At 41.1% G+C, this 13,604-nt stretch overlaps 1 protein-coding gene across 1 annotated transcript in view; it reads right to left on the bottom strand.

Moving 5' to 3' along the window:
* The window catches only part of ACSM4 (acyl-CoA synthetase medium chain family member 4), a 50,505-nt gene that overhangs the window by 5,523 nt on the left and 31,378 nt on the right, over positions 1 to 13,604 (bottom strand). The window contains exons 17-25 of the mRNA XM_040973723.1: positions 12,138 to 12,345; positions 9,022 to 9,165; positions 7,812 to 7,968; positions 5,257 to 5,336; positions 3,248 to 3,371; positions 2,571 to 2,651; positions 2,334 to 2,435; positions 1,744 to 1,871; positions 1,539 to 1,638 (exon numbers count right to left, since the gene is read on the bottom strand). Of these exons, the coding sequence (XP_040829657.1) occupies positions 1,539 to 1,638; positions 1,744 to 1,871; positions 2,334 to 2,435; positions 2,571 to 2,651; positions 3,248 to 3,371; positions 5,257 to 5,336; positions 7,812 to 7,968; positions 9,022 to 9,165; positions 12,138 to 12,345 (1,124 nt within the window). The remainder of the gene's footprint in view (positions 1 to 1,538; positions 1,639 to 1,743; positions 1,872 to 2,333; positions 2,436 to 2,570; positions 2,652 to 3,247; positions 3,372 to 5,256; positions 5,337 to 7,811; positions 7,969 to 9,021; positions 9,166 to 12,137; positions 12,346 to 13,604) is intronic.

Raw genomic sequence — 13,604 nt, forward strand, 5'->3', positions numbered from 1 at the left:
AAGCAGGTTTTACCATCATTACTTTCATTAGATCCTAAGAAGACCATTAGGAGCCTGGCTAATAATATTCTCTGTATGTTGTTTCTGTGAGAAAATTGATTCTATGACAATGGTACATCCAGTAAAATATACTGGCTTTGTTACAGTCTCTGTTCCCCATCTTAATACCAGTACCCTGGTTTCCTATAGGTATTCCTCTAACTTCTATCTGGTGGCTTGAAAACCCAAACTCCAGTGACAAACGGAATGATTCATATCTGGGCAGTGGGCATACCATTCTCTAATTCACATTGGCTAAAGATGTGGTCTACAATAGAAAAATGAGTAGCTACAACTTAAATGACTGAAAAGAAAGCTTGCTCCTTTCCAGGGGCTGGCAGGGGGAAGTGGTGATGGTCATTGAATTTTGGGAGTCTGGAATCAGTTGCTCTCAAGTAGAATTAACTTGCTTAAATGCAATAAGAATAAGAAGAAAGAAGAATTAAGAAATAGGGCCTGGCCTGGGCCTGGCCTGATAGCCTAGTGGTTAAAGTCCTTACCTTGAACACATCAGAATCCCATATGGGCACTAGTTCTAATCCCGGCAACCCCGCTTCCCATCCAGCTCCCTGCTTGCAGCCTGGGAAAGCAGTCAAGGATGGCCCAAAGCCTTGGGACCCTGTACCCATGTAGAAGAGGCTCCTGGCTACTGGCTTCAGATTGACTCAGCTCCAGCCGTTGCGGCCACTTGGGGAGTGAATCAGTGAATGGGAGATCTTCCTTTCTGTCTCCCCTTCTCTCTTCCTCCTCTCTGTATATGACTTTCCAATAAATATAATCTTAAAAAAAAAAAAAAAGAAATAGCAGAGTCTAACAAGGAGAGGCTAAACCTTGCTAACTTCTCGTGAGCCTTTGGTATAGCTGTACCTGAATGCCTCTTACCAATGTGAACATTTTTTCTTTCCTCTCAGTCAGTTTGGGTTGAATGTCACCACCAATAAAATATTTTTAAAATTTTCTTGGGCCCGGCGCGGTGGCGCAAGTGGTTAAGTCCTCGCCTTGCACGCCCGGGATCCCATATGGGCGCCGGTTCTAATCCCGGCAGCCCCGCTTCCCTTCCAGCTCCCTGCCTGTGGCCTGGGAAGGCAGTTGAGGACGGCCCAAAGCTTTGGGACCCTGCACCCGCGTGGGAGACCTGGAAGAGGCTCCTGGCTTCGGATCGGCATAGTATCGACCCGTTGCGGCTCACTTGGGGAGTGAATCATCGGATGGAAGATCTTCCTCTCTGTATCTCCTCTCTGTATATCCGCCTTTCCAATGAAAAAATAATAAAAAAATAAATCTTAAAATTTTCTAATATATGCTTCTTGGTGCACAAATCATTTCATCAAAAACGATTGCTTGGATACTTAAATTTTTTTTTTTTTTTTTTTTTTTGCTAAAGATGTGTCTCATTAATGAGAGTTAAATGATTAATCTTGATGTGGTCTTGGCCATGGCAAAATGGGTAGAACTTTAAAATATGCAGTTGTAACTTTAATTAATGGCATTCACTCTACCTCTCCTCGGATTGGATCAGGACTGCTGACAACAGCCGATTCAACCACTGCAGGGTGTTCAATGAGTGCACTCTCCACTTCAAATGGCCCAATACGGTACCTAGGGAAGAACAGCAAGCTTTAATTCCTCTACCTCCCCCAACCTGCACAGCAGAGCATGCTCCCTGACAAGTGAGTACTTTCTGAGAGTGGCAGTTGTACAAACCCAGAGGATATAATCACGTCATCAGCCCTGCCGACAAACCAGAAATATCCCTCACTGTCCATTACTCCTCTGTCTCCAGTGACATAAAAATTTCCTCTTATTGTGGCAGCCGTCTTCTCTGGATTGTCCTAGTAATGAAAAAATGATATTTGGGAATTATTTTTGATACAACAATCAGGGACCTGACACCCATTAAGCAACTAGTGCATTACACATTCTACTTCTAAAGGAAATTAGGTTTTTTCAAAAAGATAATTTCATGTAGGAAATACAAAAGGACTAAAAGAGTGTGGTATGAAGTAAACCTCTGTTCTGCTGCTAATGTCCCGAGATTCTCCCCAATGCTTCAGCCTTTTCCATTCTCCATTCTGAGGATAAGCACTAACACTGGCTTGTTAAACGTAGACTAACATCTGGATAGTACTCCCAGGAGTTATGTGATATTCTCCCCCGCGCCCCTATTTTACAGCTGATGAAATAGACTTAGATTTTGTCACTTGCCCACAATTATGTAGCAAGACATAGTAGATAAGCAAATTGGGCCTCCTATCTGTATTAAATTGTGACTAGCACTTTTTATGTGTTCATACCACATATTCAGAGAAGAAACAGAAGGGCCGGGTAGACTTTAGCCTGAGGGCAATTTCCCCTTCCTTGCCGGGTGGAAGGACATTGCCATTTTCATCTATAATCTAAAATGAAAGAAACAGTTTATCTTATTAAAAAATTTTTTCACAACATGGGAACAGATTGTAAATAGTTATGTGAAGAAAATCACATGAAACTAGAAGGCCTTCTTTTGTGGGCCAGATATTTTCTCAGCTCACCTGGACATCATAGGGTAGCACTCCTTTCCCCATTGAGCCTGGTTTGATTTCTTCCCCCTTCTGGTTGGCACAAATTATTCCCTGTTGAGAAGATAAACATTATATATAAGTGCATGAAAATTCCTTTTCTGTAGCTTTTTATATCATAACAGTGAGGCTTGAGATTCAATTTTGGTTCGCTTTTTCTCAATATGCAGTTCATCTTCTGAAATATGTTGTTTGAAGCCATTTATTCTTGACCTTGAGTTGTGTGTCACAATCACCTGGAGATTCTGATTTAACAGGAGTTTGATGGGGTCTGATAATGCTGGTTAGAGGACCATACTTTGAAAACCACTTTGGACTGTTAAGTGCGTCTTAGATTAGATTGCCATGGAGGCACTCCGAGGTCCATTTCCAGTGCAATGCAAAGCTGAGTTGCTCAGTTATAAACCTCAGCAACCCCTAAGACCGCTGAGATTTCTCGTGGATGGAGAGTAGGCAGAAAGATTGTGTGGAATAGTCACAGTTCCCCTTCAGAGAAACCTAACTGAGCAAGTTAGAAGTTTTGCTAATTACTAACAAGGTAAAGTACCCTAGGGAACCCATAGAAATTTAGAGCATGATCAGGAAACTTGAAGAGCTCCAGTAGGTAAGAATAGCTCACAGAATGTCAAAGGTTGCTCTTTAAATCTTACCACTTCTGTCTGTCCATAGCCTTCGTACAGCTCTAACCCAGTCTGTGCCTTCCATTGTTCCAGAACCTCTGGATTGAGTGGCTCTCCTCCAGTCAAGCAGTGCCTCAACTTCTTGAATTTATATCTGAAGAGACAAAGTTGCTTTTGGTCTTTGACAAAGAAAATCTGAGTGAAATTAACTGTAAGATAATTAGGGCGTTCAAGCCAGAAGCCAAGGAACTAGGAGAGGAAAGTCTTAAGAATGTTGATTTTATGACTATTTTTCAGACGCTTAACTATACTGCCAGACATTGTTCTAAGCAAGTGGTGCACATTAGTGATTGAAACAAAGATTTCTGAAAGAGTTTGAAGTTTATCACCTGGAGAACTTACCTATTAAGGAAAAAGGAGGAAAATAAATACAACAATATTAATAAATGTTATGAGACAAATTGTATAGTAGCCAACAATTTATAGTGAGCTGGTGCTATAGTGAAGCAGTTTCAGGAGAGCTCTTAGAATCCTCTCAAGCCCTGTTTACAGATGAGGAAATTGAAACTCAGGTTCAAGAATTTTCCAGGCCTCCCGAATTATAAAGGGCTGGTTTGGATACTCGGCTCTGCATGACTACTCCCCAAGCTGATGTCGCCATGCCTCGGAGGTGATCCTGTATCTCCTCCCATGGGTGGAGTTAACTGGGGCTTGCCAAGATCATCTTGAGTGTCTGATATTGAACTTGTGGCTTCATATTTTAACCACTGGCCTTACTGGACTCAGAGGAGAAAGGCCGGGGCAACCCAGTTCTCATACAGTGAGGTTCCAGTGAGTGGAGGGGGTAGGTAGGCTATGAATTATGAATGTGCAAAGTAACCACTGAAGAGTCATCAACAATAACTCTTGAAACGTAAGCAAGATCAAATTTTGGAAGGCCACAAAGGTGCTGACACTGATAAGAGAAAGAGATGATTCATATCTGTGTTATTTTTAAAGAAGATTTATTTATTTTTATTGCAAAGTCAGATATACAGAGAGGAGAGACAAAAAGGAAGCTCTTCTATATGATGATTCACTCCCCAAGGGACCACAACAGCCAGTGCTGCGCCGATCCAAAGCCAGGAGCCTGAAACTTCCTTCAGGTCTCCCATGTGGGTGCAGGGTCTCAAGGCTTTGGGCCGTCCTCGACTGCCTTCCCAGGCTACAAGCAGGGAGCTGGATGGGAAGTGCAGTTGCTGGGATTAGAACCGGTGCCCATATGGGATCCTGGTGCATTCAAGGCGAGGACTTTCGCCACTAGGCCACTGCACCAGGCCCAATATCTGTGTTATTCTATCAAAGTACTTTCCTCAAAGTACCACACCTTTGGGTAACAGGATGAACAAGCCTGCACTATGCACTTTATTTCTCTCTTCCTTGCTCCCTCTCCTCGTATATACATTTTGAATTAGTTACATAGATATGCATTTCAACTACTGGATGTTTGGATGATTTGGCAAAATTTAATATAACCTTCAAGTCATATATGCATCAACTTTTCAACAAGGAAGTCTGGATCTACTTCTTTTATGCTGTTGTTTTTGTTTTGGGGTTAATTCTAAATGACAGTGTTTCTAAAGGAGTGGTATTAATGTATAATGTTTCTGAATGGCTCTTCTGGAACTGTAGGGTTCAGATCGTCTTCAGAGAAACGCCCGGGTGCAGCCTAGAGGATAGCCCAGTGTTCTCACCCTGAGGGCCTGTCATGTCTCACCTCCCAGGAACACTGGGAAATGTCTAAGGACATTTCTGCTTGTCACAGATTAGGGGGCGGTACCATTGGCCTCTGGGAGATCGAGGCTAGAGATACTACTCAATTTCCTATTATGCTTTGGAGAGCTCCACATAACAGAATTATTCAGTCCAACATGGTGAGACTGGGAAGCCCTGGGCTATCCTGTGCTGAAATTAGAGTATAGGGTGGGGCGGGAGGAGTGTCTGTGATGCTAGATATTCGCTTTTTTGTGTAGTTCGAACTGAAGTTTCTGTCCACATACCTCTGAAGGTCCTTTTGCACTAGCATCCGGTACACTGTGGGAGCACTGCACAAAGTCGTGATGGGATATGTGGTAAGCGTCTGGGTGATAAAGACACACATGTCAAAACTGGTCAACTAAGGGCCAGGGCTAAGCTTATGTCTGCATCTTCTAATGCCTTTCCATTCATTTATGCCCATCTCCTGGTCACTACTAGAACAAGTAAAGATTTTTAATGTTACTACTGACTGTGTTGGGAACTTCCAACCACTGGAAAGAAGTACTTATATTTTAGAAACAGACATTGACTCATCAAACTAAACAAGTAATTGATTCACACGTTTCAGAATAACTCAAGGCATAAACTGGTGCAGTGTTTTGGAAAAGATTTGGATCCAGAGTTCATGCAGATATTTAAGCTCAAAAGTCTTCAGTTAATGGTACTCAAAGGATGGAAACTAAACTGAATATTGATATTTAAGAGTAGGGCCTAATAAGAGAATCTTAGGTCACTGGAGATGTGCCTTCCGAAGGCAGTTATGAGAGCTTAGGTTAGAGAAGCTGGAGTCAGGGGGGTATAGCTCAGGGCTAGAGCATTTGACTGCACGTAAACTTGAATCAGGCTCAGCTGCTGGCACCCTCTCTCTCTCCCTCTCTCTCTCATTTTCCCTCTCTCTCTTTCTGCTTTCTGCTTCCTAGTTCACCTTTACCATCCTCCAGCCTCACCAGATTCTATATCAGTGGAGTCTGCCAGTCTTGAATATTGATATACAAAACCACAACCCAAAATAAACCTTCCTTTGTAAGCATTTTGTCTTGAGAATTTGGTTGTAATGATGTAAAGCTGACAAATACAATTTGTTTATTTTATTTTGGGAATACTACTGACCTAATATAGTGAAATTTCATAACCTCTGCCCATACAAGAGTACTTCAAAAGTTCATGGAAAATGAAATGAATTTAGCACAAATTCCAAACTATGCATAATTTTTAAAAATATTTCTTTATTTTTATTTCAAAAGCATGTTTGCAGAGATAAGGAGAAACAGAGAGAAGTATCTTCAATCTGCTGCTTCATTCCCGAGAGCTGAACTGATCCAAAGTCAGGAGACTCTTCTTGGTCTCTGCACATGGGTGTGCATTGTCTCAAGGCTTTGGATTATTCTCCGCTTCTTTCCCAGGCCATAGCAGAGAGCTGCATCAAAAGTGAAGCAGTTGGGGCCCAGCAGAATGGCTCAATGGCTGAATCTTCACCTTTAAAGTATTGGGATGCTATATGGGTGCTGGTTCATGCCCTGGTTGCTTCACTTCACATCCAGCTTCCTGCCATGGACTGAGAAAGCAGTGGAGAATGTTCCAAAGCCTTGAAACTCTGCATCCATGTGGAAGAAAAGGTAGAAGTTCTGGCTTCAGATTGGCTTAGCTCTGGCTGTTGCAGTCACTCTCCAAGTGGTTCACTCCCCACGTGGCCACAATGGCCAGAGCTGAGCTCCGATCAGAAGCCAGGAACTTCATCCCATGGGTTCAGGGTCCCAACGTCCTGGGCCATCCTCTGCTGCTTTCCCAGGCCACAGGTAGAGAGCTGTGACAGAAGAGCAGCCATGACATGAACTGGCTCCAGTAGGGGATCCTAGCACATGCAAGGCAAGGACTTTAGCCACTAAGCTACCATGCTGAGCCCCTGACCACATTTTTCTAAGTGCTAAAGCCCTCCAGGGTTTTTTTTTGTTTGTTTTTTTGTTTTGTTTTTTTTGTTTGTTTGTTTTTTTTAGTCTAGTTGAGAATGTTAGGAATGGCTGGTTTCCAAATGAGTGTTGAGTTCTGAGAGTTAAGAAAATGAGTAGCTGGTCCAGCATTATAACTCAGTTGGCTAATTCTCCCTTTACAAGTGTCTGTGTCCCGGCTGCTCCTTGCTTATGGCCTGTAAAAGCAGTAGAGGATGGTCCAGATTCTTGGGACCCTATAACTACATGGGAGACCCAGAAGATGCTTCTGGTTCCTGGCTTCTAATCAAATCATTTCTGACCATGATTGTAACCATCTGGGAAGTGCACGGCAGATGGAAGGTCTTTCTTTCTCTCCCTCTCTTTATAAATGTTCCTTTCCAATAAAAATAAAATAAATCTAATGAAAAGAAGAAGAAAATGAGAAGCACATGGTGGGTGGATAACCGAAGTTGCTATGCTGGGAGAAAGGTGATCCCACTCTTAATCTCCTCCACACGGGAGTTTGGAATGACCAGCTATTGTCTTTGCTTCACTGAATTAGAAATAAAAGATTTGTTTAGTCTGGGGATGTCTAATCTATGATTTAGAATGAGGCTCATACACAGCTGCAGATTCAGTGACAATATCAAATTCTCAGCAATCTGAAGCAGTAATCCAGGTTTTATGTCAAGGTATTGTGCATTTTCCCCTAAGACTCTATTAAATATTTTCAAAAAGCCCCAAGAAGACTTTGCTTTTTAAAAGGATTATTTAAAGGAATCCAACCTGCTTAAAGAATTATTTCATATTGGTCTCTTGGAGACAGGAGAGAGCTGTAAAGACACATGTAGCCGGAGATCATGACTTACATCTAGGAAAGTATCAGTGTCAAACTGGGCCATCCGATGCACAAAAACACAGGCTCCCTGAAGCCAGGAGGAAAACACACTGCCAATGGCAGCCTTGATCCAGCCGGTGTCGGACATGTTCCATATGACATCTGAGGACTTCAAGTCCAGCCAGTATCTAAACAGATCAAAAGTAAATTATAGTAACAGCAGGAAAGCAAGCAAACTTGCCCTTGAACTTCAAGGGCTATGGAGAATGAACCAGACGCCCCAAGGCAAGGTGAGGGAGTCTCTTCTTTGCAGGTTTTTTTTTTTGAGGGGGGGATCCTTGGTGGTCCAAGTGGAGTAGAAGACCAGATTTAGTGTTATTTTCTGAATTTACCTGTTGATGAAATGAATATTTATTGGCCAGATGTTATGTACCAGGCATTTCTCTATAACAGGGAGCAAGGGAGAGCAGACATGTACTCTTTATGGAAACAGATAATGAATAAACTATACAATATAGTGAGTTAAATGCATGAATAAGTAGTGTTTTTTCAGATAGTGATAAATTCTATATAGAAAATAAAATACGGGGCCCAGTGCGATAGCATAGTGGTTAAAGTCCTCGCCTTGAATACACTGGGATCCCATGTGGGTGCTGGTTCTAGTCCCGGCAGCCCTGCTTCCCATCCTGCTCCCTGCTTGTGGCCTGGGAATGCAGTCGAGGACGGCCCAAAGCCTTGAGACCCTGCACCAATGTGGGAGACCAGGAAGAGGCTCCTGGTTCCTGGCTTCAGATTGACTCAGCTCCAGCCATTGCGGCCGCTTGGGGAGTGAATCATCAGACAAAAGATCTTCTCTGTTTCTCCACCTCTCTGTATATCTGACTTCCCAATTAAAAAAAAATCTTAAAAGAAAAAGAAAAGAAAATGTGAAATTATGAAATTTTACAGAGTATTCCTTGTAGTAAGGCTTTTCTGGGCCAATAAATTTATCTCACCACAGGAAGGGACCAGACACCGTGTAATGGTATTGAATCAAGGTTGTTTCCTAAATTCTTGCTTCATTGGTCTGTTAGATGGTGCCATTTACTGACCTAGGATGAGGCAGTTGCATCAAGAATTCTGTTTGATAGATGTGATTTTAAGATGATTCATAGCCATTCAAGAAGAGAGACGTTAGGCAATAGGATACACATGTTAACAGATCAAGTTGCACTTATCAGAAACAGAATTTTCCTCCCTACCTTCCACAAAGGGTGTACCCAATGCCAAGACTGCTTTGAGAGTGCTGTGCCATCTTGGGAGAGCCTGTGGTGCCACTGGTGAAATAAATGGCCATTGGTTCTTGACTTCCTGTCTCCACGCAACTGTGTTCCTCAGAGGCAGATCTGCAAAATATGAACCCCCAGGTGGTGGAGTGGCCGGCAGACCAGCATTATCTCGGACATTTTTGTTGTTGTTGTTGTTCTGCTACTTCATCACGTGACCAGAAAATAGTCCATGGAACTGAGCCTGATCCAGAACTTCCCTTGAGGAATTCCTCAATCTTGGAAGGACTTTGAAGATCAGTGCAAAGATTTAACAACTCAAATGTTTCTCTTATTTTCTTAGTTTCATCTCCGTTAGGCAAATTAAATATCCAAAGTGACTTTCAATATAAGTAACAAGAGAACATGAATTTCCCTTGTTTAAACATCTTTTACTAAGTGATATTTTGAAAGATTTATTTGAGAATTAATAAGAGAGAGAAATCTTTTATCTGCTGGCTTACTTCCATAACGGCCGCATTAGCTGGAGTTGGGCCAAATGGAAGCCAAGAGCCTGGGTCGCTCATGTAGGTAACTGGAGCCCATGCACTTGGGGCTATCTTCTGCTGCCTTCCTAGCTCATGAACAGGGAGCTGGATAGGAAGTAAGCAAACAGAACTTGAATGGTATTCATATGAGATACTGGCACTGCAGCTACTGGCCTAAACCACTGCACCACAATGCCACCCGTCTGACTTTTTTTTTTTTAACTTTTAAAAACCTATGAATTTTAAAAATAAAAATTGAATCTTTGTAAAGTTAACATTTCAGAATATTCTATTCTTAAAGGAAGATCCTTTGGCATTTAATCACTTTTACATAACTTTTATTCAATGTCTAGAGCATTTCTGAAACATATCTGAAACTAATTAGTCATCATACTGGGAATGGCATCACGGAAGCATCAATGAATTTGGGTTCTTGTTAATTTCACAAAACCACTGAATTAACCAACCTTCCACTGTGCTTCTAGTTTATGAGATAATAGAGTTGCTTGTATTGTTCAGTGACTTCTTGGGTTACTAAAACCAGAAGTAATCTAACTTGCAACAATCTCTGCATAAGGGTGTTTACATTTTAATAGCACTGATTGTTCATTCCTTCTATCCCTGAACAAATACATATGCCGTTCCCTCATTTTGAAGAGGTCCTCTCCTTGCTTCTGGACTAGCCTTATGACTTACTTTGATGACTACAGTACAGCTGAAATTCTGGGACTTCTCAGCCCAAGCCTCAAGAGACTTTCCCTGAGGGAGATGTCGGGGAGCACAACAATGACAGAGATGCTTGGACTGTCCTGGTGCAAAAAGAGACCATGTGCAACGTGGAGTTTTGAGTTGTCTTTCTTGATTTTTAAGAATTAATGGTATGTTCATGACTTGCAGACTTGTGTCTTTGCCCCCTTAAGTTTAAGGCACATATTGGCCACGTAATAGACATTTGAATTTTTACACACTTTTCAATGTCAATGTTCATGTAATTCTCAGAAGCACATGCTTATCATTTATGACTACATACCTGTTTTAGGGGAGTGCATTAAAATATTTTGCTGGTAGAGATGCATTTTGAATAATCAGGATACTACTACCTTAGGAATCACTACACTATTGAATGACTTTTTGAACTTGAATTTGATAATAGCAGTGATGAACTATAATATTCATGGTGTAATTCCTGTGTGCCAGGCATTATGCTAAGCATTCCATATACTTTATCATGGCTGATTTTACTATTATGTCATGAGCTAGATACTGTCTTTATCCCCGTTTGATAGATAAAATACAGAGTTTCAGAAATTGACTTGACTTTCCCAAGGTTTCACAAGCTTATAAAAAAAACACACAGGATTCATTAATGTGGCTCTTGGAAGAGATTTTGGGACCTGACCAATTGGATTTTGTTTACATGGATTAGTAGGATAAAATTTCATTGTAACAAAAGAAGCTGCCCTATAAATCAACAATTTTACATACCTTCCTTATCCATAAACTTCTCTGAAAGTTTTTTTTTAAGAACACCTAAGTTATTTACACCTCTTTTACAGAGAATTCCATTAATTAACTACTTACTTTTTAACGCTTAGGAAGCTGTTTTCTCATGTGTTGCCTTATTTTATCCTCAAAACAACATGAGATATGTACAGTGCAGCTATCTCCACTTTCCCTATGAACATCGAAAAGTGATCTGCTTTGTTCACTCATTTATTCAGTAAATATTTCTTCAGCATCAGCTATGTGTTAGAAACTGGGATAAAATAATCAAATAGACAAGCAAAGCCTCTGTTATCTTAGAGTTTATCATTTAGGGTAGGGATTGGTTTTCTGCAGCAACTATCTCAGGCTTTTTGTATATGTGGACCATACACAAATTGTACAGCTCAAGTTTACTGTGGTAACATGAGAGCTGCTTAGCTGATAAGTAAACAAATGGGTATATTTGAGTTCCAATGAAACCATTTACAAAAATTAATGATAGGCCAGATTTGAGCCTAGTTTGCCAACTTACTCTAGAGGAGAGAGGCAGACTCTAAACAAAGAAACAGGTAAAGGGACAACATGATAATCCTGAGTGCGGTTCATGCTCTACAGAAAAGAGGGCGGTATGGTAGAGTGATGAAGTTCTAATCTGCACAGGTGGTTAGGGAAAGGCTCACTTAGAAAATCTTTTACCCTAAATCTGACAGCAAAGTGTCAACTTTGAAATAAATCTAGGAAAGAACATTCCAGGAAGAACAAAGAGCAGGTACAAAGCCCCCAATGTCCCTACATGTGTGAGGAATAAGGCAGAGAGAATGAGAGAGAGAGAGATGTGGCCAGAAAGTTAGGCAAGGACCACACCTTGTAGTTTGATCACCCTGGTGGAAAGCAGGAAAATGGAGGTGAAGATACATTCTTTCCTTCTGCCCTTAAAGTCTTGTAAAAGACAACTTTTCTGAGAGGAAACCCAGGTCATTTCACAATGCTGCCAAGTCCTTGGAGTCAGGGAGACTCCAAGATACAGCTGTGATCCATGTAGTTGCTGGTGTTGCCAGTGGGCTGGGAAAAAGTACTCACTGAAATAGCTCCTGGAAGCTGAGCCACCCTTTCCGTCTCTCTGGAGACACCAGGAGTTTGGTTTTGAGATGAGGACACTCTGACACAATGGACTCCACTGCTGGGGCCACCTCCTCACTGGCCACAATGCACTTGGCCTTGGACACACTTAACCGGTAGAGGATGTCTTTTGCTGTCAGCTGTATTGTTCCCGGCATAAAGACAAGCCCTAGGAAAGACAAAGGGTCCTGAGATGAACAGAACTTTTGCCCATGGGATAAGAATCTGTAGACTGTGAGAAACTTGTCTGGGTGGGGACAAGCATCAGAGTCCAACCATCAGCTACCTCGTGTTTATCCAGAGTGATGTCCCACGGCCTCTGATCACTAGGAGATCCTTGGAGTACTGGCTTTGGAGTCTGACAGACTGTGAGCCTAATCCCTTGCCTCAACTTCCTCGCATTGTGACCTTCATTACTCTGAGATTTTTTTCCCCTTATTTGTAAAGTGGAGAAACTAGCAGTGTTTTACATTTTATGCATATTATAATGGTGAGCTGTTATTATGTCACTTTTTAAAGTATTGTTTGATCAGTATTATGTAACACTTCAATGCTGCTTTGTAGCTCATAACTCTTCATAAACGATATTGAATACATTGATCTCCCCACCCACAATTGATTTCACACTTTTAATCTCTTTTAGAGTGAACAAAGAAATAACTTTATATTTTGCTAATTTTATTTAATATTGGCAGTAAGATCATTTTCATATCATTTAAATCCCAATTATATGAATAATATTATATAAATTATTATAAATATTATAAATTATCCATATTATAAATTATCCATTCAGCACTGTCTCATCAAATTGAGGTACCACAGTTTCATTCAGCAATAAGCATATCTCAGCTGAACTTTATTCTCAGCTACCTTATGATATGTTTAGTCATTCTATTTGTTTCTGATTTTTCATTATATTTTAAGAAACATCTTTATAATCATCTATCCCTTGATATTTTTATTTCTTTTTGCTTGATGCATAAACATTTATGTCATCTGTTAGAGCAGGGATTGGCCAAGATTTTTAAGTAAAAGTCCAGACAATACGTGTTTTAGGCTGCAGGCCACAGGACCTCTGCCTCAGTTATTCTGCTGTTACAAAACCAAAGAAGCCGCAAGAATGTATAAATTAGTTGGAACTGTATTCCTTTGAGCTTCAGTGGTCAACCTGAAGGCCTTGGTGTGCTGGTCACTGTCTTTCAAGGGGAAACAATCACATGAGCGTTCTCATCGGAAGTACATCTTAAATGGCTACTTTGAGGAAAAAGGATGTGTCATCAAATAACATTCATCTTTTTCATTGGAAAGAGGCAGAGATCTTTTCCACATGAGGCTTGCAACTCTGTTCTAACATTGTTAGCACTCTGATTGTTCTTTTTGTAATTTCATGTCAGAGAAAATCCAAACACAAGTACATTCAGAGAA

The sequence above is a fragment of the Ochotona curzoniae genome, unplaced genomic scaffold (assembly GCF_017591425.1).
Source record: "Ochotona curzoniae isolate NIBS_2020 unplaced genomic scaffold, NIBS_Ocur_1.0 contig_2321, whole genome shotgun sequence".
Classification (NCBI taxonomy): Eukaryota; Metazoa; Chordata; class Mammalia; order Lagomorpha; family Ochotonidae; genus Ochotona; species Ochotona curzoniae.